At 42.3% G+C, this 24,006-nt stretch overlaps 1 protein-coding gene across 5 annotated transcripts in view; it reads right to left on the minus strand.

Annotated features, from left to right (window-relative positions):
* Positions 1-1,100: 1,100 nt before the first annotated feature.
* adgrl1 (adhesion G protein-coupled receptor L1) overlaps positions 1,101-24,006 on the minus strand; it is a 180,182-nt gene continuing 157,276 nt past the window's right edge. For 3 of the 5 annotated variants that reach the window (XM_004918880.3, XM_031899351.1, XM_031899352.1), the window contains 11 exons: positions 20,218-20,423; positions 14,215-14,385; positions 13,882-14,091; positions 13,468-13,688; positions 13,179-13,245; positions 12,066-12,157; positions 11,803-11,971; positions 11,058-11,265; positions 10,836-10,961; positions 6,379-6,396; positions 1,101-4,728 (listed from right to left, as the gene is read on the minus strand). In XM_004918880.3, the coding sequence (XP_004918937.1) occupies positions 4,022-4,728; positions 6,379-6,396; positions 10,836-10,961; positions 11,058-11,265; positions 11,803-11,971; positions 12,066-12,157; positions 13,179-13,245; positions 13,468-13,688; positions 13,882-14,091; positions 14,215-14,385; positions 20,218-20,423 (2,195 nt within the window). In that variant the 3' untranslated portion in view covers positions 1,101-4,021. The remainder of the gene's footprint in view (positions 4,729-6,378; positions 6,397-10,835; positions 10,962-11,057; positions 11,266-11,802; positions 11,972-12,065; positions 12,158-13,178; positions 13,246-13,467; positions 13,689-13,881; positions 14,092-14,214; positions 14,386-20,217; positions 20,424-24,006) is intronic. The other 2 variants (XM_012953139.2, XM_004918881.3) reach the window with 1 other exon arrangement.

Consider the following 24,006-nt stretch of genomic DNA (forward strand, 5'->3'; position numbering starts at 1 on the left):
GGAGGTGCCAAATAAGGGCTGTGATTGGCTATTAGGGGCCTCTATGCACACTATCAGCTTACAAAAGGCTGGAGGCAGGAATTAAAAAATAACTACCTGGTTTGGGGGCACTGAGAGCAACATCCAAGGGGTTGGTGAGCAACATGTTGCCCCTGAGTCACTGGTTGGGGATCACTGCCCCAGACTGTGAACGTTTAATGGGCCACTGAGTGCCTAAAATGCCACAGCCTGTTTTGAATCTCAGTCCGGACCTGCTCGGAGGTTCATTGCTTTTCCCATAACAAGGTTACAGATATGTAGGGCAGCAAACATGTTTTCACGCCAACTCTCAGCCTAAATTATTTTCAAGCTGGGTTTCAGGCCTCACAGATTGGGAACCCCTGACTTACACTGACTCCAGATCTATTGTCCCCCTATTTTTTTAGTTCAAGCCCCCTTGGAGGTTTACCCTTTGCCAAGGATCTCCATTATGTAATAACAAGGTTACATTAATATGTCATTCAAGCATAGATCCAGGAATATCTAGGGCAATAAATATGGGTTCAGCCCAAATCTAACCTTAACTGTCCGTCACACTGGGCTTTTAGTTGTATTTAATAGAGTAAATAGGCTTTCTCCCCAGATCTCACCCTACCTGGCCTTTTGTCTGAGTCTCATCAGGAGGTGCTCAGCCCCACAGTTTAGGAACCACTTGTCAAAAGTGAGATATTCTCTTGAACCTTTTTAGACTTCATCATTATCCCACTGGTGCCCTGGAGTTTATTGGCACCCCTGTTATGCCTGTTCTCCGTGTAAGGCTCATATTTTAGCATAAGCAGCTCAGGCTGCAGTGACAGTAGGGCATGTGAGTGCAAGTTGGCCCAGCAGGCTTATGGCCCCTGATAATGCCCTCGGAGTAAGCGCCTCAGCTCACCTAGCTCTCCCCTTGAGCACGCTGACCCGCACACTAACCCGAGTTAAGGCAGCTCAGGGCTTATTTGCAAATGCTGCTTGTTAGCCCACTGACTGCCGGCTACTGCTCTGACATTAATGGGCCCTGGGTTTGGTTTTCATCCTCATTTTCTATCTGGCTGTCGACAGTTTGTAATAAAGACACAGACTCAGAAATCAAAAGGATTTTATTGGTGTGTTTTTTTTTCACTCCACAAGTTGCGATATTCATTTTTTTTTTTTTTACCGTTTGTATTTTTTTCTGCCTTTTTTTTGTAGAATTTTCCTTGCACGATTTCTGTTTCAGTCTTTCGTACAGTATTTTTTTTTTGTTTGTTTTGATTTTTGTTCGCTTGTTGAATGGCGTTTCGACCCATTTCTGGTTTTGGCATATGAAAAAGAAAACGAAGGAGGGAGAGGGAGAGAGAGAGAGGAGAGGAAGGGTGGAGAGGTATTTAACCCTTTGCTCGCGTCAGGGTCAGAGGGCGAGTTGGCAAACGGTCGACAAAAGAACCATCGGAAAATAATGACAGCGAAACAGTGAGTACGACGGTACAAAACATAGAATGATGATAAATGTATTTTGTGGGTGTTGATATGTTAAAGGGTGTCACCCAGTGATATATGAATGGGGTATTTCCTTGTCAGAATATATATCTAAAATAGTGTACTTTGTTTTAATGCCCTTTCATTGTCATTTGCTACTTTATCCTAGGGTAAGAAATGTAATACAAGGCCCTTTATTCAGCAAAAGTGAAAGATGTGTCAGAACAAGTGATCGCCCCCAATTCCAGTACAAGTATTGTCTCCCCCCGACACCAGTAAATGGCTCTGGGTGTCGCATTAGGGGGCTGTGGCGAGGCAGCCAATTAGCGGATACCTGAAATCCTGGAATATCTCTTACCATTTTTACTGAGTGGCCCTTGGCTATGATATTGCTGTAGGCCAGTCTCTTATAAAACATGGTAACAAGGCCTCACTCTCACTGCCCATTCTAGAAACTGGCACGCCCATCACTGTAGAGCTTCCACTTGCTACCGCTGAGGGTGGGCAGAGACCCGAAAACGGGACATGAGTGACAATTTCTAAAATATGTCTGACTGTTCCTATAATCCTTTAGCTTTAATTCATCCGCATGAAGTTTCTTTCCTTCCCAATATCTCTTTCTAAATATATATTTCTGTATATATTTATATTATTTAGAGCTGTATTTACCTGTACAGGCCAAACAGAAACAAGATATAGTCTATCTGTAGATTTTGGCTTTAGCTGTGTGCTAAGTGACCAAATGGCAAGCAGCTTCCCTCCGTTAATAGCCAAGGTCATACTGAGATATCGCTGCCAAATGCGCACTGTAGGCGGGGCCTGTACATTAGTAGTTAAGATACGACCCCGATTTAGTGCCCTATTGCACCATTCCCTGTACTTCATGGCCTTCTTTTTGCAGCTCGGTGCTGTGCATCTAGTATCGGTAAAATTCTGGAATTAAAAGCTCTAATATCTGTAGACGGTACATGTTAGTACCAGAAAACCAAGTCAATTCCATCCCTTTCCAAGTATTTTGTATCAGTGGGTGGAGACATGGTCATTTTGGCCATACACTGAAATAGAGGTCTCTCTCTGTGCTCTGACCCTTTTATAAAAGTTCCCACTGTTGGCTCAGCTGTGTAAAACCATGGTTTCCGTGCCTCCCTTCCATGGGCTAAATAAATTAAGACAGACATAGACAGACATGTTAAAGAAACACATAGAAATGCTGGGAGCACAACGTTTCTTTGGGCGTGGCACAGATTAATCGTGATCCTGCAGCAACATGGAGGGAGAGCTTATGGCAGACAGGCCATTTTGGAAGCCAAGAAGCACTGCAGAAGGCAGATAAATATTTAAAAAAAAAAAAAAAAATACAACAAAAAAACCACCCCTACTGACCAGTTCTGCACCAGTGTTATTTTTTGGGGGAATGTTCTCAGTAACTCCCCTGTTCTCTCCCTTCCCCCCCTTAAGAGTTCGTTATTTACAGTTGTCGGAAAAGACACTCGCCTCCCCCAGTGTTAAAAGTTCCCATGATCCTCCCTAAAAGAAAGGAAGAGGAGCGTTTTTTTTGTGCTTAAATAAAGAATACGCAGGGCAGTTGCAGTCCGTATTTCAGCCCAACCCCTTCATTTCCTTTTTTCCTTTTGTCGTCGTTCCTGTGAAAGGGGAGAAGCGGTGGCCACGTGCTTAATTTTTCTTTTCGTGTGTCAATCATAATCCATCCGAGCCACAATGACACGAGAAAAAAAAAAAACGTCCTTCCCTTTTGAGTGAGGCAAGTGGAGGCGTTTCAAGTGGGGAGTGGAGGATGTAAGGGGGCTTCTCTTTTCCAAAAAAACTTCAAAATAAGAAGTTCAGTTTTGTGCATAAATCAGGAAACAGACATGTAAGGGGCTTTTTTTTTGCAATGTGGCAAAAGATGGTCTTGAATTTGTAACAAGTATATATTTCTTATATCAAGACAGGCCACCCCCCCCCTTCTTATACTACATCTATACTGCAGCCCTTTCAGTCATTTGGCACCGCATTCCGTATTCTAATGGCTCCTTCGACTCTTTATTTAATTGGCTCTGTGATATATACTTTCTATTGGCTGCTTATTCTTACTCTTTATTCTGGTTGTCTCTCTTCCTCTTGTAATTTCATTGGCTGGGTAGCAATACTGTGATACTGTCACCATGAACCCAAGGTTAAATCAGTAAGCTTGACTGAGCTTCTTGGGATATATGGTTATTGTTAAGGGGGGGGCATATTTTGGCACCCATAGCCTCTTGCCAAATGTGACCCTCCCTCCCCTACACACACGCAACTTACCCGCTTACTTAACTCACATGGGCAATAAGAGGAAGTCCAAGTATTTTGAATTAATATTCTACCTGGTTTCCAAAATGGTCCATGAGGCAAAACAGCATATTGCCCTCACCCGGCCCCAACAAAATAGCCCCTAAATACATGCCCCTCTCTCCATCTGACCCTGCTTTCTTCTATAGTTGAGAGAAAAGGGCTGTATTTTCTTTACAGGGGTGCTGGGGTTAGTGTCAGGGGCGGGCGAGTAAGTTCAGAGGCTGGTGATGAGCTGCATCTGGCCGTCGCCCTCGGGCACTGAACCTTCCAGGCCCAAAAACCCTTGGGGCATTTGGTAGAATGCCTGCAGCTGTCCCCTGGGCACTGACCCCAGCCGGCCAGGGAAGTACATGGCATCGGGCCCAGTTGGTGGAGGTACCGCCTGATGGCATGGCAGCATTTCCCCAGAGGGGGGAAGGCCAGTCTCAGGGCTACTGTCTGGGTATGGGGAGTCTCTGAGGTTGGTCATGCTTGTGTAGAGTGAGTCACGATTAGGGGAGTCACGGGGAGCAGCTTCAGCCTCTGACTCCTCCAAATCACTCTGGTACAGGATAGACTGCGCTCTTTGTAGTAGGAGTGGCTCCTCTAGAGCCTTATACATGCGTTCCATCTCCAGTGTAGGCACCTCGCCACTTTCTGGCACTACTCCGGATGTGACTTCCTCTTCTGTTGTCTCTGTTGTCCCCCCATGCGATTTCCCTCGTAAGTTGCTATGGACTAGCTCGGAGATAATCATTTTTTCAAATGCTGCCGCATCGGTCAAATTGCGCCGCCCACCCACACCACCAGTGCCTTCTGCCAACTTGGAAGGATCAGGGGGAAAATCTCCAGCCCGAAGGGAGTAACTGTTGTTGAAGTTGCCATTGAGTGGGAGCGGGGGGAGTGAGTCTTTTCCACATGGGTCGCGACTTAAGGTATGCTCTGCAGAGTAAATGGAGAGGGAAAAGTTTAATAAAGGCCAATAAAGGTGCTTTCCTGTTCCAGCTGTTTGCAAAAGTGTCATGACTACTGCTAGGTCTGGATGATTTACTTTTGTGTAGAATTCTCTTTCACTGCTATGGTGTATATCGGGCCTCTAGTGATGCGTAGGTTGACCTGAAATATGAGGGTTAAAGCTAGGAAGGTAAGCTCCGGCTGTGGAGTTCAGGCAGGTTGCAATCAAACTACAAGAAGGCTCCCTCCCCTTTGGTGATGTAATAGTTCTGCCCTCCCTCCCAGGGATGGCTGATCCTAACCATCAAACAGGCGTTGGGTTGGGTGCGAGTCATGAAGTATAAGAGGACTTCAAAATGGGTTGGGAAGGAGCGAGTTAGAGTTGACTTGGGGTTGAAAAATGTCATCACTACAAGTCACCTATGCAGCCAGGTTAAGCCCTTAAAATGAAAGATGTGGAACAGTTTACCCCCCCAACCTGTGTGGTCTGTGCCAAGCCTTTGTCTCTCTTATAACCTCTGAGACTAAACACTGTGTATGTCTAGTATAAATAAATTTAAAGCAACTGGACTTGTTTGGTAATCATTGAAGACGTTTCACTACTCATCCGAGCAGCTTCTTCAGTTCAACTGACTGGTATGGGAAGTCCTCAGCATATATACTCTTCCTACACTCTTTTGGACAAAGAAGACCGCTGGTTTGAAAGAGGTGTAAAAGAGGCCATTCATGTCAAAGTGGAGAAACCATCCCTAAACAGAGGCAGGGGACTTCGACACCATCTGTCTGCTACATACAATGCTGTTCTAACATCTGTACCCCGGCAGTTTCAGAACTCTTCACACATCCATTCACGCAACTCTAACAAGTAACACCTGTTTTGAAGAGTTGCATGATACTTTGGTAATCCTTTCAAAGTAACTCCACAGCATTCACACCTCTGTGAGTTTCAGATGTCCCCTTTCTGAAGAGTTACATAGTGCCATTGTGATTGGATTAGTGGAAGAGTATATATGCTGAGGACTTCCCATACCAGCCAGTTGAACTGAAGAAGCTGCTCGGATGAGTAGTGAAACGTCTTCAATGATTACCAAACAAGTCCAGTTTCTTTAAATTTATTTATACTAGATATACCATGACCTGGATGAATGAAAATCTTCATAGACTGTGTATGTCTGTTTAACCTATAGAGCAATAAGGCTAAATAGCATTTAATCATGGAACAGGGTTGTCTCTATTATTTATTATTGCTTTATGATTTCAGCAGTGCCATAAAAATGTATTGTTTTAATACTCTCCCACCCTATATGGAATATGTAAAGTCTCCTCCTTTTCCCTATATCAGGTGTATCAGTAACATGTAGATCTCAAGGGGAATTCTATACTTAGGGAATTCTATACTTTAGAATTTATAGTTTGATTCTTTGTTTATATTTTAGGCTGCTGAACTTTATTGACATTTAAACTAATCAGGCTGCATGTAACACTTTAAGTGCATGCTAGTCTTAACTCTCAGGCTTTTTTTTTTTCCTGTATAAGGGGAATGATAAATTCCTTAGCTGGGAAGACAAGTGGTATCTGTTCCCTCCCACTCCCAGTATTAGCGGGTACTCTTTCTCAGAAAGTTAGAAATATACTTACTAGGATCCCGGAAACTTCCTAAGGTGAGCAGCACAGAAGAGGAAATGGGAGAAGAGAGAAAAATATAAAGATAAATGAGAGAGAGATAAGATGGTTTGTAGAGAAGAGCTATAGCCCAAGAGTAAAATAATGGGAAAAAAAATCAAATAAAAATATTGCACTGGTAAAAAAAGCTCAGCTACACTGAAGTATAAAGACCAGTCAGATCTGAAGACCCACCATAAAAGCTTTCAGCAAAGCCCAGCATTTTGAAGGATCTGAAGACTTTAAAGAAGAAGGAAAGACATTTTGGCATTTTACTGCCAATAGATTAGCCACATTAGTGCCACCTATAACAATATATTTATTCTGCAGAAACCATTACCATACCTGAGTAATGAGCCCTAGAATCTCCCTCTAACAGCAGCTGCCATTTTAGCTTGGTTTTGGGAGCTTCCTGCTGCAGCTCTGGCTGCTGGTAGCTCAGATCATACGTTCTGATGGGAGGGGGAGAAGGAGAGGGGAGAGAACTGCACGGACTCATGTTTTTTTACAAAAACGGAGACAAGAAATCCTGTGTTTCTTTTGATAGAGGACTCTGGAGCATTACTGTGAGTGCTTATGGCTGTATTTACATAGACTTTTCTGATAAAGCTTACTTAGTTTTTACCTTTCCTTCTCCTTTAAATGATAGTGAGCAGGCTACCCCATTAAGAAGGTCATTTATCATTTATACATAGGCGCAGCATCTTGAGTCAGAGTTTTGGCAGTTTCAGTTGCCATTTTGGCACTCATTTCACCATACGTTACACAGTTGTGTACAAACAGCACTTGGAGCAGGAAGACACTTCTAAATGCACAGTAAGGAGCCACGAGTAGTGGCAGCTGGTGCATTTTCACACCTGGAAGATTTCATGTCAGTCTGATACACAGGCACAAGTTGTACTTCTGTTCCAAGGTGTAATATTTGCTTTAGGGGGGGAAAAAAAAATATCACCCTAAATTCTTTGAAAATTTATACAGTGTTTTGGAGAATTCTTTCTTGCGACAAATGTTTGCAGCACAAAAATAGACAAATTAGTTTTACTGAGAAGAAAAATATAAAAAAATAAGTAAAAATTTGCCATGTGAAATCCTTTCGTGGATTTGTTTCCCACTGCAGCCACTTACAAACAGCGGCAGCGGTTGTGCATATTGACGCCATTTGTCAAAGGTACATATTTAGGCACTCATAGTAAGTAAGTTAGGTTGAAAAAAGACACATGTCCATCAAGTTCAACAATATCTAACCTGCCTAACTGCTAGTTGATCCAGAGGAAGGCAAAAAAAACCCCATCTGAAGCCTCTCTAATTTGCCGCAGAGGGGAAAAAATTCCTTCCTGACTCCAAGATGGCAATCGGACCTGTCCCTGGATTAACTTCTACTAAGAGCTATCTCCCCTACCCCTGTATTCCCTCACTTGTAATGAGAGCTATCCCCCCTACCCCTGTATTCCCTCACTTGTACTGAGAGCTATCCCCCCTACCCCTGTATTCCCTCACTTGTACTGAGAGCTATCTCCCCTACCCCTGTATTCCCTCACTTGTACTGAGAGCTATCCCCCATACCCCTGTATTCCCTCACGTGTACTGAGAGCTATCCCCCCTACCCCTGTATTCCCTCACTTGTACTGAGAGCTATCTCCCCTACCCCTGTATTCCCTCACTTGTACTGAGAGCTATCTCCCCTACCCCTGTATTCCCTCACTTGTACTGAGAGCTATCTCCCCTACCCCTGTATTCCCTCACTTGTACTGAGAGCTATCTCCCCTACCCCTGTATTCCCTCACTTGTACTGAGAGCTATCCCCCCTACCCCTGTATTCCCTCACTTGTACTGAGAGCTATCTCCCCTACCCCTGTATTCCCTCACTTGTACTGAGAGCTATCTCCCCTACCCCTGTATTCCCTCACTTGTACTGAGAGCTATCCCCCCTACCCCTGTATTCCCTCACTTGTACTGAGAGCTATCCCCCCTACCCCTGTATTCCCTCACTTGTACTGAGAGCTATCTCCCCTACCCCTGTATTCCCTCACTTGTACTGAGAGCTATCCCCCATAACCCTATATTCCCTCACTTGTACTGAGAGCTATCTCCCATACCCCTGTATTCCCTCACTTGTACTGAGAGCTATCTCCCCTACCCCTGTATTCCCTCACTTGTACTGAGAGCTATCCCCCCTACCCCTGTATTCCCTCACTTGTACTGAGAGCTATCTCCCCTACCCCTGTATTCCCTCACTTGTACTGAGAGCTATCTCCCCTACCCCTGTATTCCCTCACTTGTACTGAGAGCTATCTCCCATACCCCTGTATTCCCTCACTTGTACTGAGAGCTATCTCCCCTACCCCTGTATTCCCTCACTTGTACTGAGAGCTATCCCCCCTACCCCTGTATTCCCTCACTTGTACTAAGAGCTATCTCCCCTACCCCTGTATTCCCTCACTTGTACTGAGAGCTATCTCCCCTACCCCTGTATTCCCTCACTTGTACTGAGAGCTATCTCCCCTACCCCTGTATTCCCTCACTTGTACTGAGAGCTATCTCCCCTACCCCTGTATTCCCTCACTTGTACTGAGAGCTACCTCCCCTACCCCTGTATTCCCTCACTTGCTTAACAGCCATCCAACTCCTTCTTGAAGCTATTCACTCAGTTGTACTTGGCACCAGTGCGTCTGTTCCAACCTCCTATTGTGAATCTTGAGCAAACTGTGCCTACAGATGCAGGGGGCCCCGGAGCCGCCACCTTTAAGCTATCATTCTACGATTCCCACTGCAGGCTACCTCTATACTTGTGCCCAAAAAAACAGATTCAGATGTAATTTTTAAGCCGAGTGTCGAAGATGACTTGATTCGCACAAGAGTGCAAGCTCAGTTGCTCACATTTTTAAACACTGCATTCTGGGTAAAAAAACATGGCGAACTGGGACCACAATTGCGTTTTGGACACTGCACTTGTGGTCGTTAATAACCCCTACAGCAGGGGTACCCAACCTTTTTTAACATTTAAAGACAGAAAATGTTGGGGAGCAACACAAGCATAAAGAAAATAATTCATTGGGGGTGCCCAAAAAGGGCTGTGAATGGATATTTGGCCATATTTAGTCCAATGTGGACTGACAGACTACAGGAGGCTCTGTTTGGCAGTACACATGGTTTTATGCCTCCAAAATGCACCTCCAAGTCAGAAATTCAAAAATGGGCATCAATTTTGGGGCCACTGGGAGCAACATCCAAGGGGGTGGTGAGCAACATGTTTCTCCTAAACCACTGGTTGGGGATCACTGCCCTACAGTATGTAACCCTGAAAAAACTGAAAAGAGCACAAATCCAAAGGGATAGCTTGAAAGCAGCACATACATTTGGGGGCATTGCAGTTGCCAGCTACAGAGATTGAAACCTAGAGATGTGACCCTTAAAGGAAAATTATTCCCCCAATCAATGTAGGTCTCTATAAAAATATATTGCATAAACAGCTCATATGTAAAACCCTGCTTCATCTAAATACACCATTTTCATAAAAATATACTTTAGCAGTATGTGCTATTGGGTAATCCTAAATAGGAAACTGCCATTTAAAGATTTAAGGGCCACCTCCTGGGATCATAGGATTCACGTTCACAAACAAGCCAAGGCACACATAAATGCTAGGACCCATCAGCCAATGAATGGACAGAGTTCTGCCTTTTGCTCCCACACTACTTCCTGTTACAGTTAGAGCTGTATCACTTCCTGTCAGCTGATCTCTGAGGGAGCACACAGCCCATCACTAAATGGCGGCTCAAGGGAAAGGATGTAAACAGGAAATATTTACTAATATATTTATCCCAGTTTGGTGAGATTCTTTAATAGGTCACTTAACATGATATAAACTATCTGTTGGTTAAGTATTCATTCTGGGGGTATAGTTTCCCTTTAAAGCACATCAATAAAAAAATACAGCAAATAGCCTTCCTACATTATCGACTTTCTGGCGATTTCTGCTCATACTTCAGCCAGCTGTCACATGACTCATATTAATGTATATGACACCATACACATAAACATAGGATAATAAAACAAAGACCAGCAAACACACAATTAATAACACTCGTCATTAAATCAAATACAATTTCAACCACAGCTGTGTAACTGGAAAGAGGCGTAACCCGACTCGCACCTTTTGTCTCTTTCTCAACCTTCTTTGTTATGTTATTAAATCTAATTGGGTAGCTATAACTGTAGCACGCCTGTGTAAAACATCTGAGCACATATTAATTATTCATTCTCTCCAGAATGGTAATAAACCTCATGGAGGAAGCATTGTTTAGAGCCTTGAGCTGTAATTCTTTCTCTTGCAAACACAGAGTAACAAAAGACAAAAACACATATGGCTGTATGAACACAAACGCTATAAATATACACAATATTTACACCACAGAAGCTTTCACATGTCATACCGGTTGCGTTGTATCCTGGGGAGGAGGGGCTGAACCCCACAGACTCTGTGATCAGCGTGTTGTATGGGCTCGTTCCCACGCGACTCTGCAGCACCGGGTTTGTCAGCAGGTGGTTACCCATAGTGCCTTGGGAGGGGAGAAGTTAAACAATGATCATAATGCCACTTCCGATTCAGGCTGTCTTAATTCTTTATCTTTAATGAACTAATTCTGAGTACAGACCTCTATTCAGTGTTGGGGTACTGTTAAGGTCTCCAGCGATGAAAGAGGACTCTGTTTGTTTCCTGACTGTATCGTTCCACATTCTGCGTATTCGACTCTGGGTATAGTAACGGCTATTGACAGTAGATTTTAAGGTCCCATGCTCTGCCCCCGGACCTCTGACACAGCAGTAAGAGTGCCTCAGACACTTACTGTACTCCTTGTGTACCTGCAGGGAGACACTCAGGGTCAGAAAGACAATAGTGTTTGGGACACAATGACAGAAAAAGTACTGGCCATGTAAGTGACACTTCTCATTCTCCACACCTAAAAAAAGGCCACGATCCTGCTCTAGATCCTTCAGGTGGAAAATCAACACCATTATCTGCTTGGCTCAGCAGAGCCTTTTTATTACAGGTTCACTGAATCCTTATTTTTAATTATCTCTCTGTGTTAATGAAAATATTAGGAGAGCATTGTATAATGATGTATTCCCTGGTGTCTGTAAATTCCCTGGTGTCTGTAAAGGCTTGCCATTGCTTTCTCTCCCATATTGTCATTCTTAAATGCCATCTGTCAGATGAGTTTTTGGGGTACTGTGAAATCATGTTTATAGACCTGATACAAATGGGAGCTCATCATTTGAACCAGCAACCCTGCTTCATTATGCTTCATGGGATAAGCAGCAAAACTTGCATCAAGCACAGTAGCACAGAGGAGTTGAGCAGGGCATTGTGGTCAGTAACTGATTTGACATAGTACTTACCTTCTTCTGCAGAGCACAATGGAAGATGAAGATGAAAAGCCCTTGAAGAGCATTAAAGGTGGTGAAGAGGTAAGCCAGAACTAGAGATTCCTTATTAATGAAGAGGAAACCAAAAGCCCAAGTAAGGCCAAGGAGGAACAGCAGAGTGACTGCTCCAAGGGCCCAGGACCTGCAACAGATGAGGGAAAGACACAAATGAGTGAATAAAGAACTCAGGGTTGAATAATTGTGGGGAATATGTAAAATTAAGTACAAATCCTCACTTAATGTTCTCCAGGCGGCTGGAATCTGGTTTCAGAACCGAAGAGGAACGTAACATCTTATGGAGAGTAACAAGCAGAATAAGAAGGTTGACCTAAAGAGACAAAAAGAATGTTTTTGGGGAGAGAAAAATATGATTTAGGGATGTAGAGTAAGAGAGAGAAGGACATAGTGTATAGGGGATTGAGAGGATGCTAAAGAATGTTGGGTGAGGCAGTGTTACCAACAAAATCTGCCTACAAAAATCCAGATCCCTTGGGATCTCTTATGCAGAATGCTTGGGACACAGAGTTTTCCAGTTACAGGGGTTTGCGGTAAGGTGCCCTGTGAAGCTGCAGGGGTATATATAGTCAGTTATATTTTTGGTGCACAGCAGATGTCTTGCACTAGGAATATTCACTGGGGATAGTGATTAGTTGGATGCTGGTGCAGGTTAAATGGAGTACCCACAGCAGACAGAGCAAAGTTATTTTTGTTTAATCTTGGCCCCTGTTTCCTAGTGAAAAGAATATTTACCAGGGCCAGAGCTACAGGGGTTGCTGCACTAAAACCCTGGGATCTAAGGAGGGGTCCTAGTCACAAATAATTAGATTTTTTTAACACAGAAGAAAAAAAAAACTGCAGTATGAACAGAAGAGTTCATTAACCCACAAGCATGGGCAGAGGGTTGGAAAGAAGGGGTAGGGCTAAGAAACAGTGGGTCTCTGGGAACTTCAGTGTTCGGGGTGATAAAGAGAGGGCCCTGCATCATATTTAATATTCTGTGAAATTCCGGTTGGGCAGAGAAAATTAGGGCACAGGGACTTGGATTCTGGCTTAAGGAAAAAGGCAAAGTAACCAGTAACTAGTCCTCCGTGGGCTAAATGTATTAAATCAGAAACAAAGTGTATCAGAGCATCAGCTTCTATTGTTTTTAAAAGATGCCCAGTAGGTCCTAGTTAGAATATAAAGCAGCACAAGGAGCAGAGAAAGTCTACATCATGCAGAATTTTTATTATTAATTACATTTATATCAGAAAGTAAGGCTGAAATTAGCATTTTTATGCCAAAGGGAGAATGCATGAATGTGTAAGGTGAAGGGAAAAAGTCGGTATAACATAAGAAGCTTTACTCACCACTATAACTAGGGAAACAGGTCCAATGAAACTCCAGATGAAATAATTATCAACCCGCAACCAGCAACTGCGAGATATTGGAATAAAAGGAAGAGAAACAGATCAGAGATTTTAAATTGAAAGAGTGAGAACTAACGGCCAGAAGGCAGGAAAGAAGGGTAGCTAGGAAACATACAATGAGGATTGTAGAGTAATACAGGTACCTTAAATACACGGTGCTACATGCAATATGACCACCCTTACGAGACATACCTTCATATCTACCACATTCTGTGTTTGAGGTACTTACGCTTTGTCTGTCCCATAGCTTCTATAGTCTACAGCTGCTGATATCCCTACAACGAGGGCCGGAAAAATGTAACCACAGAGGTAGTAATATTTGCGTCGAGAGTGCTCAGTCTCAAACACCTCAACCAGCATAAGGTAGAGCTGCACCCCCTCCAGGCACAGCCAGGAAAAGGCAGAAAGACTGAAAAAATGCAGCAGACCGGCAAGGATAGGGCATACGACCTGAAAAATGCAAGGGAAGCTTTATATAAAGTAGCCAACACAAAGATGATGGAGAAAAACATGTATTGGTGAAGCTAACCAATAACAAAAAAATGTTTATTAACATCTATGAGGCATATAGAATTCTGTATTTAGGGAAGGGGACGACTAAAAAAATAATGAAATCAGTTGTCTTCAGGTTGTAAGTAGTCACCTGGTACTGAGTTTTGTCGATGCCGGTGAGGAAAAGCAGTTCAGCAAGGAAAAGGCTGATGCATAGGTTTTTGTGGATGGTGTTCCTGTCTGTCTGCAGGCCTCTCAGGAAACAAAAAGTGGATATACAGATTCCGAGACAGACCAGGGAGATCACAATGCCCACCCACGAGATGACGGAGAGCAGCAGCTCGTTGATACGACCTTGGTACTGAGACGGGAAAAAAAAGAAATACAGGTTGAAGGAATTTCTTTTAGCTGTGAACAAGAGGAAAGAAACCGCTAGAGAAATATCTTGATATAATAGAATATTAATAATATACTTTGCTCTTACCATGTCTCTGTGGGCCATCAGCACAGCAAAGTTAGTGAGGTGGCTGCATGCACAGGTCGTATGAGTCTTGTTGGTTTGTACCAGCCGGCAGCCCTGGGAGGACCAGTAACCCAGCATAGATCGCTCAGAATAATTCCAGAATGTACAGTTGGCATTGAAGTGATTCTTGGTCTGAGAAACAAGTAGAAGCTGGTGAGGAAATCATTCACCCTCAGTCAAGCCTATCCGCACATTACCCACGCTAACCTCATAGAGTGTGGGACTTGTGTAAGGAATGGAGACAGGACAAGTAACGCTAGGTAAGGTGGTGCAATAACTAAGCCAATGTTAAGCTCAGTCACAATGAACACTAAAGATATAACAGGGGGAAACATGAAGTGTTTTCAGTATTCATTCTGAAACCAGTTATACCCCCTGCCCCCTTTGTCCTACTTCACTTTTATATTAATACTTGTTGTTACCAGTCAGGGTAAATGAAGTCTTTCAATATAACCTTTCTATACTGATAAGCTCTTTAGAAACATGGACAATATCTTAGATCAGTGCTGTCCAGCTTCTGTGGTACTGAGGACTGGAGTAAATTACAAAATGCCTATAGAGGCATTAATATTTGTGAAGCTGGCCGAAAAGTGCAAAAATAGGCCGTTCTGGTTTGTGCCAATAGGCACATGTGGCCTGTGGCTCCCCGCCCCACATTTTAGAGCTGTCTTGGAGAGGGGCAGGAGGCACATAGGCCCTCCTGCCCCCTAACTTTCACATAATTCAGATGTTCAAAGGGAGTGGCTGGAGGCACAGGTCACAACAGGGCCCGGTACTTACCGCCTACCCTATGGCAAGTGCTTGTTAGATGAGCACTAATTGGCGCACTCTTAACACTTGTGCCCCAGGGATCAGTAAGTGACCCCTGAAATAGCATACATATACGATACACCCCTTGTCCATTGTGGCACTTACTAAGCAGAAACCCCCACAGTGAATAATTCACATTAAACAAAACAAGAAAAGCAGCCATATTGCCTAAGCTGAACAATGACCCATATGATTCAATACTTTTAAACCTAGAAATGTGCTGCAATTCAGTAAAAATATGAATATACTTGTACCCTAGAAATTCTCTTACAGGCATCCGCCCCCAGCCCTGGTAGTTAGATCCTATGCAGCATAAGGGAGCAGGTTCTGTCAGCCTGAAGGGCATCACAATCCTTCTTTAAGTTGGAATATATTAAAGGAAAACTATATGCCCCAAACAATGTAGGTCTCTATAAAAATATATCGTATAAAGCAGCTCATATGTAAAACCCTGCTTCATCTAAATAAACCATTTTAATATAAATTTACTTTTTTAGTAGTATGTGCTATTGGGTAATCCTAAATAGAAAATTGCCATTTAAAGTGCTAAGGGCCGCCTCCGGGGATCATAGGATCCACGTTGCACACAAACAAGCCAAGGCACATATACATGCTAGGCCCCATCAGCCAATGAATGGGCAGAGTTCTGCCTTTTGCTCCCACACTACTTCCTGTTACAGTTAGAGCTGCATTATTTCCTGTCAGCTGATCTCTGAGGGAGCACACAGCCCATCACTAAATGGCGGCTCAAGGGAGAGGATGTAATAGGGAAATATTTACTGATATATATATTCCAGTTTGGCGAGATTATTTAATAGGTCACTTAACATAATATAAACTATCTGTTGGTTAAGTATTCATTCTGGGGGTATAGTTTATAGTAAGATGGTTAGTGCTCCAGCTTATAGGATGACTGTGCCACCCTCAGCCCAGTATGGCTTACAGAACTAGCTCTCCGTGCTCTGCTAAATTAAGCTATAAACCTTCAGGTTCAACTTGATTGACAGCTGTCAGTTTCAGCTCAAATGTGCTATGTAGATGTACCCTTCACTGATGCCTCATTATTGCAGAGTGGTTGTTACCATATTCTCCTGGAAGTAACTTTTCATAAGTAATTTTGCAATCAACCAAAGCCACCCAGAACAGAGTTGAATATTCCCATTTATGTACATTCTTACAGATTTCATTTGGGCTTTGAATGGGTTTTGTATATTGCTATAGAACATTTTATAGTACAGTAAGAGGTCAGTTTATCAACATTCTGGTTTTAGTGGTTTTTGAAACCACAAAAAAAACTTTTTTTCACTAAAACCATGAATGCCAAGTAATTTATTAAGAAGCAACAACCACTATGGGCATACAGGCACGAAGGATTCTCCACAGGGGTTTTACATTTGATAAATTACAAAAAAAGTGAGTTTTCGAGTCATTAATAAAAAACACCAATTCAGCACTATAAAGTACAATTCAGTAAAACAAACATTAGTAATTGTGGCCTTTAGGGTTATTTCAAGACCAGTCCCTGCATCTTCCTGATATGGACTACCATTGGCCCAAGTGCTCATCAGTAGGAGGGTAAATAAAAGGCTACACTAGTTATAACGGCGACTGAGACAGACGAACCAGAAACAGACCAATAATTCCCATTTGGTTTTTCAAAAGGGTGGTTTATGGGTCAATAATTCATGCCATATGAAAGCCGGCTCTCCTGATTGTGGATGTACAAGGCATTTCTAAGCTCCTTAGGCTCTTGATCATTTCTTCACATTGCAAATAAATAATTAAAAGTTGGGCAATACCACCTCCACGCATACATAAACATCACAGCTTTCTCACACCAAAGCATTTACCTAAGTAAACATTTCAGTAAGCGACACCTACAGCACTCAGACAATCCTTCACTCAACGGGGACATTCCTCCAGGGAAGCAGCTTATGAAATGAGCTACAAAAATAGCTACACGGCAGATTCTCCAGCACAAGGACAGACAAACTATGAATCACAGCACATTAGCACTGACATATAACTGATCACAGTAAAGCACCAAGGACATTAACAGTTGTAGCGTTACTCGCTGAGCATTCGGGCCAAGTCGATTACAACATGCTTGGGTCATTAATTATATCTGTGTGGCTACAAAAATCTGAAAATACCAGTGTTTAATTCCCCCTGTTATGGGTCCATGAATGTCTTAACATTACTACAAAATTAGTAATAATGTCTTCACTCCAAAGCTTACACTAACTGGCCTTCCAACATGGCTGCTAAGGGATAGCTTGAAAAGCAACCATTCATCCTATATATCTCTTTTGCTGGCTTCATTCTCCACTGCTTTGGTCTTCCCTAAGGGTAAGAGCCCACGGAGCGAGTTAGTTAGAGCAGAGATCTATCGCGGGGGAGTAACAATAGAAGTCGCCAGTGGAAAGCCCTTCGTATCATTTCGTTTTCTGAAGTTGCCTGTAGGAGCAACTTTGGATTATCGAAGCGAAGCGATGCAAAGGGCTTTCCACCGGCAACTCCTATTGTTGAGATCTATCACGGGTCGACTAACCCTCTCTGTGGGTTCTTACCCTAAGTGGGGCAAATATACATGATTTCCACTTAGCTTTCCCTCAGCTTCTATGAAGTTGTTAAGGTGGCCATACATGGGCCAATTCTAGCTGCCGATATTGGTCCTTTACACCGATTTGGCAACTGATCTGCCTGTTTATGGGCATGAACGACGGGCCTGCCTGACCGACATCTGGGCTGAACTCAGGCAGATCTCGATCGGGCAGGTTTGATTTTTCCTTCGGATCGGAGACCGCATCGGGTCGTTGATGCAGTTTCCAAACCGATGGCGCCTATAACCCGCCATTCTAATTCGATCTAATTCTCATCTAGCAGCCCTACAGAACTGGCATAATCCCTTCATAGTAAGCCAGCAGGCAACATATAAGAACAGCCAAGGAGGCATAATTGGCCTTTCACCAGGTAAAATGGCTGACCATGGAAAAATACAGACTTAAAGTACAGACAAATAGGAATAGCCTCCTTTTTGCTCAGTGTCCCTACAGAGAGATGAAAAAACCAAGTCAGGACTAATATTCTCCTTTACTAAGCACAATTCACCAAGAAAATATTGGTGTGGAAGACTTTTCATATCTGGTTTTAAGGCAAAGATAATGTGTGATATAAAAGAGGCCTCTGCCAAGTTTGGCAATAAGGATAGTAGTATATTTGAATGCATATGTTAAGAAGGTACATTTGACAAGAAAACATTGGACTTTGGATTTTATGCCAACAGCTTGCTTTGTTATTGCATAAAGTTCACTTTAGATTTACTAAAGCAAGCAGTCATGTCTTTAGTCATGTTTGTGGTTTTCCCTAGAATCCACTAAGATAAACAGGATGTTTCTTTCCCTCAGAAGTTCATTAAAGTGATACTGACACAAAAAAACGACTTTTTTAAATATGAACCTACATAAAAAAGTTACCTATAGGTCATGTTGATCATTTTTCACTGATAGGGCTGGTTTTGTAAGTAATTGTTACTTGTTGTTCCTAAACCTGACTGTTTTGCCAACCTGACTGTCCCTTCTCAGCCTGTCAGTTACAGCTTCTAATGCTAACGGCCTCCTGCTGCACAAATATGGCCGCCCCCTCATAGAAGAACATGGGGGATCAGGTAGGGAATGTAAAAACATCTGGCAAATACTTTTATGGCAAAATGATAAATAGCATGCAAAGGCATTGTTATGATAGATGTAAAAAAGGTTTCATTTCTGGTGTCAGTATCTCTTTAAGAAGTTGTCCATGCAGATGATTTGATAGCAATTTTGGGTGAAAGGCCAGACTGAACTGGACGGAATCCTATATCTAGAAGAAAATGGGTCAACTTTTAGTATGATGTAGAGAGTAGTATTCTGAGACAATTTGCAATTGGTCCTTATTATTTGTAGTTTTTATTATATTGTAGCTCTCCAATCTGGAATTCAGCAGCTATTTAGTTGCTAGAGTCCAAGTTACCTTAGCAACCGGGGAGTGGTTTGGATAAGAGACTGGTATATGCATAGGAGAGGGCCTTATTAGGAAAGAAAGTTACAAAACATAACAATAACAATAAAACTGTAGCCTCACAGAGCAATAGATTTTTGGCTCCGGGGTTAGTGACACCTATTTAGAAACTGTAAAGAGTTGAAATAAGAGGGCAATTAATTCAAAAACCGTAACAAATAAATAATGAAGACCAATTGGAGAGTTGCTTAGAATTGGCTATTCTATAACATACTAACTTTAACTTTATAACACTGTCTCTTTAGTCATATACCGCAATGAATGATGGCCCAAGCATTCATTTCCAGGTCTCATTCATAACTTTCCAAATATCTCCCACTAACCAACCCATGTACCAAGTTACGTAAAGCCCATCATCCAAGTCGAGATATTTGGTTGCTTATATCCATGTCTCTGCACCACCCCTTCTGCACCTCATTTGGCTTTTACAATTTCAGCAGAACAGCTCGATACATTCTGGCATGAAAGCACTTCTCGTCTTGCAGTTATTACTCTTCCATTATATGAAGTCAACACTTTCTAAAAGAGTAGTTAAAAATAATAGCATCCAAACGGCTTTCTCGGTATGGGTGTGAAATGTACCAAGCTATCCATTTAATTTCTTTGTTTTTGGTATTACATGCAGGAGCGGCTATAGCACAATATCTTATCTTAGTCTAGTTTCTGCTTTTTTTTATTCTTTTGTCTGTTTTCTGAGACATGTTATTCTTATTTCTATATGCCTCATTCCGACCCACTTTTCATGCTTCCTATGTTTATATAAATATATATTCCTTCTTGAATTCCATTTTTGTGCAATTTCTTTCTAGTAATACATTTTCTACTACCTTTCCCCCATGTTCATGGTTTCTTTGAAGCCTAATCTGGTCAAAAAAAGTCTATTCTGTGTAATTGGTAGATTACCTCATTCTATTTTACTATATCGGAGTGCTTTCACTAACATTACCTTATCCCTAAAGCCTAATAGCATCCTCCAGCTCATTAAATTCCAATTTTCTCTATATTTAAATGAGTCCCTTTCCCTGTTTTATTTTGCGCCATAGTAGTCAAGCTTGTCTCCCTTCCAGTCCCCTTTTTAAGTTCATCTCTTTGTTTTACCTGTAGATGTGGCAGGGTAAATATAACTGGGTCCATTAGAAAGACTCTGCTGGACTCTTTGTTTATCGAGGCGGCAATGATCTGTGAGTTCACCACCAGTGAGTGTCCTGTGGAGCTGCTCTCTCCTCCGTTACGGACAGTAGAGTTCTCAGTGGACAGAAATAGACCCAGATTGTTGTAAAGGACAAACACCACTTTAACCACCCCTGCATAGAGAATCATAAACATTATAAGCCGTTGTTAGATAACATGAAATAAATAAGTCGTTAGTGTAAAGAGTTAAGGTGGCCATACACACTACAATTAGATCTTTCCCACAGCTATTTGTTGATATGCAGGTATAAGCAAAGGAATTTAACGTTTACGAGGTTTGGGCACCTTCAAAGGCAACCAGTGCATGTATAGCCACCATTAGACTGAAAACACAAAATCCATACAGTCACGAGGACTCATGAAGGGAAAAAGTAACTGGCAGTGATGGATTCTCTGATTGGGCTAGGGATCTAACTGGAATGCCTCGGGGTTCTGTATTAGGCCCACATATATTTAATCTCTTAATTAATGACTTGGGTGAAGACAGCAAAAGGAATATATCTGTGTTTGCGGATGACACAAAGCTGTGTAGGACAACTCAATCCATCTAAGAAGTGCCATCTTTACCGGGGGATCTTGGCAATCTGGGCAGCTAAGTGGTTGATAAGATTTAGTGTTGATAAATATAAGGTCATTCACTTGAGAATTAAAACTATACAGGCTGCTTGATAGAGAAGAGCCTAGAGGCACTTGTGGATAACAAACTAAGCATTGCCACTCAGCAGAAGGAAGGGCCAGCAAGGTACTGAACTGTTTTTAAAAGGGTGTATATTTATGGAAAGAGAGGATAACAGTATAAAAATATAAGGGGACTGTATAATGGACTCTTTAATGCCTTATTCACCAACAGAGTCTTCCTGAAGACTCAAAAGAGTTATTTACAAAGAACCCGGGGGAAAGAATAGAGCAATATGGGGTACACAATTGCACTCCTTAGTGCTCATTCAATAAGCGCTTGCTCTGTGCTCTGCCCTGAACGTCACTTTAGGTGCAGAGAGCAGCACTATGGGTACAAGGCAGCTCCGTCTTTACCATTTGCTATGGGCCAGCCGTAAGAGCTCCTTTGCCATCTGTTGTTCCCTAACATGTGCAACTACATAATGAGCAAGTTACAGGATAAAAGGGGGTTTCCCCTCCCCTTATGAATACAGTGCTACTAAATGACGGTAGCTCTGTATTCATTGGGGAAACACAGGTCCAAAACACCTTTGAATAACATGGCACTTTACACCTGTTTTTTGCACTACTCCATGAGTAGAAAATATCCCAGAAGGACCTGAGGTGCAAAAAGGTTTTTTTATTTTGTTTTTTTTACAGAGAGAGCTGCAAAGTTTTGTTATTCTTTTTTCTAACTCTTTAAAGGGACTAAACCAGATACTAGTCCAAATTATGGTTGCGCAATAAAACCAGATTTCTTTGGAATATGCTTAATTGTGGCATTTTGCACTTGTTTAGGAAATGAACCCTACCATCGTAACCTCATGGCTTTCTATAGTCACCTCTTTGAAGCCTTTGGCAAGGCAATTTATCTCTTAGACATTCCATGTTTCAAGGTCTCCCTGTGTCTAAAAATTCATGCAAGGCATTATTTGTGTTTTGTTATTTACAACCTAAACGCTAAATCAGCACAATACCCAGAAGCAAATGCCCTTATATATCAAGGCAGTACATTCCTGACTCCCACAAAAAGTTCTGTGCCTGCGTTCCCACAGCTGCTCTAAGGAACAGGATGCAACCAACAATATGAGTAAGAAAAATAGTTCACAGCAAATAATGCGGTCTGAAGGAATAGTACTGGATCCATGTCGCTGGTGGTGGCGGTGGGAGGGGGGGTAATACTAAAAAATTTTAGATACTGTTTAGATGCCAGATGTTAAGGCAGGGTCACCAGGGAGAAGGTGAAGGGGTGTCTGTAGACCTGCATGAGGGATAGAACATTACAGATTTCCCTTTCCTGTTTAGTCTGATGGGTTGGCATCTAGTGCCCATCACCCATGGTGCCTCATGTTTAAACAAGATGGCTGGACACCTTGCATGTACTTAGACCCAAGGTAAGAGGGGTGAAAACCTTATTTTTTTGTGGCACCTCTATACTCATCAGTGTTGTTTCAAAATGCCAAAATATAAAAGCCATATGTATCAGGGCTAGAGTGCATGTGTATAATGCCCCGTGCAGTTCATAGGCGATTGCAGTCTTTTGTCGCAACTCACCCACTCACACTACCGTGCAAGTCTATGTGAGTACTTGGTGCGCCTGTGAGAACTCCCATCTAATATTTATATGCAATGACATATTAAACACCACTGCACATGGGGCCTCGGTCACAGCTAACATTACTATTACCATGACAGCGTAGATGAATAAATGAGCCCCCCTCAGACACCTGCAATAGGCTGCCAAGTATTCATGGGAGAAAAACTAATACAGACCCATATGCAGCTCTTGTCTGTTCATGCGTAGGCCTCTGGAAAATGATTACTCAGAGACAGCTCAGAAAATATTTAGATCGCAAAACACAAAGGCTCCTCATAAAATACAGAGGAACACCATTAAGAGTGCCCAGAGATGCCTCACAAAACACAGAGACACAAAAAAAAATAAGAGTGAACAGGCACAAAATGATCAGACACCTCACAGTGTGCCTAGAGACATCTCATAATATATATATAACTGTATATATGGAGGCATTTCATACAGGATCTTGACATCTGAAAAATGAGCAACTGAAAAAATGTACAGAGACATTCCTCCCTTTTATCATTTATATCATGAATTTTTCTTGGACTTTCCTTCTGCCCATAAATGAACCTATTCTGTTTCTATAAAGTCATCTAAACAATAATTACAGAAATACCCCCTACAGCCACTTAAAACATACAGGAATACCTCAAACTATTGAAAGGACCGTTTTTGGAAGAAATCTAAGAGGATATTCAGTGACTAACCACAGTTTAGACAAAAGTGTCAAGGTCAAGGATCATCAAATCCTCATTTTCCAACTAAGCAGTCTGTGGGGTTCCCAATAATGTTCAAAGACCAAGCATTGCCAAGGGAGGCAGCCCACCATGTGTTTAGAAACACAACTAGAGAGACCAGCGGGTCACCGGATACACATTCCACATTAAACCAGGAAGCACAAATTACTTTGAGGCTTTTAAGATACAAAATAACAAAAGACATACGTTATAGAATACCTGGAGATGATGGCTTCTAGATATTAAGATGTACATGTCATAAAATACTATTAGGTTGCACAGTCCTTGTTCTTGGCACTGGTCTGGTATCAAAAATACAAAATAAAGACTAACTCCAATTTGGGATATCCAACTGGCTGGCCTCCGACTTCTACTGAAATACAGCTTACAGCAACCCCTAGACTATGGCTTTTGGGGGCTGCTGGGTGATATAGTACAGCAATTGCTAGAGGGCCATAGCCTCTTAGAGATGCCTGTTAGGAAGCAAAGGCATGAAGAGAAAGCTTAAAGTTAGTTCAAGTGCAGAGCCACACTTTCAGCACATACAGAGAAACAATAGTCTTGACTATCAAGAGACCAAGCGCAGGCTATCTATTCAGACAGCCCAAAGGCAATCTATCCAGCCCACGGGCTATCTATCCTTATAGAATATTCAGAAAGGCCGAACCAGTTATACCCAGAGAGATGTCTTAGAGAATATTCAGAGAGATGGCGCCCAGA

The sequence above is a fragment of the Xenopus tropicalis genome, chromosome 3 (genome assembly GCF_000004195.4).
Source record: "Xenopus tropicalis strain Nigerian chromosome 3, UCB_Xtro_10.0, whole genome shotgun sequence".
NCBI classification, from domain to species: Eukaryota; Metazoa; Chordata; class Amphibia; order Anura; family Pipidae; genus Xenopus; species Xenopus tropicalis.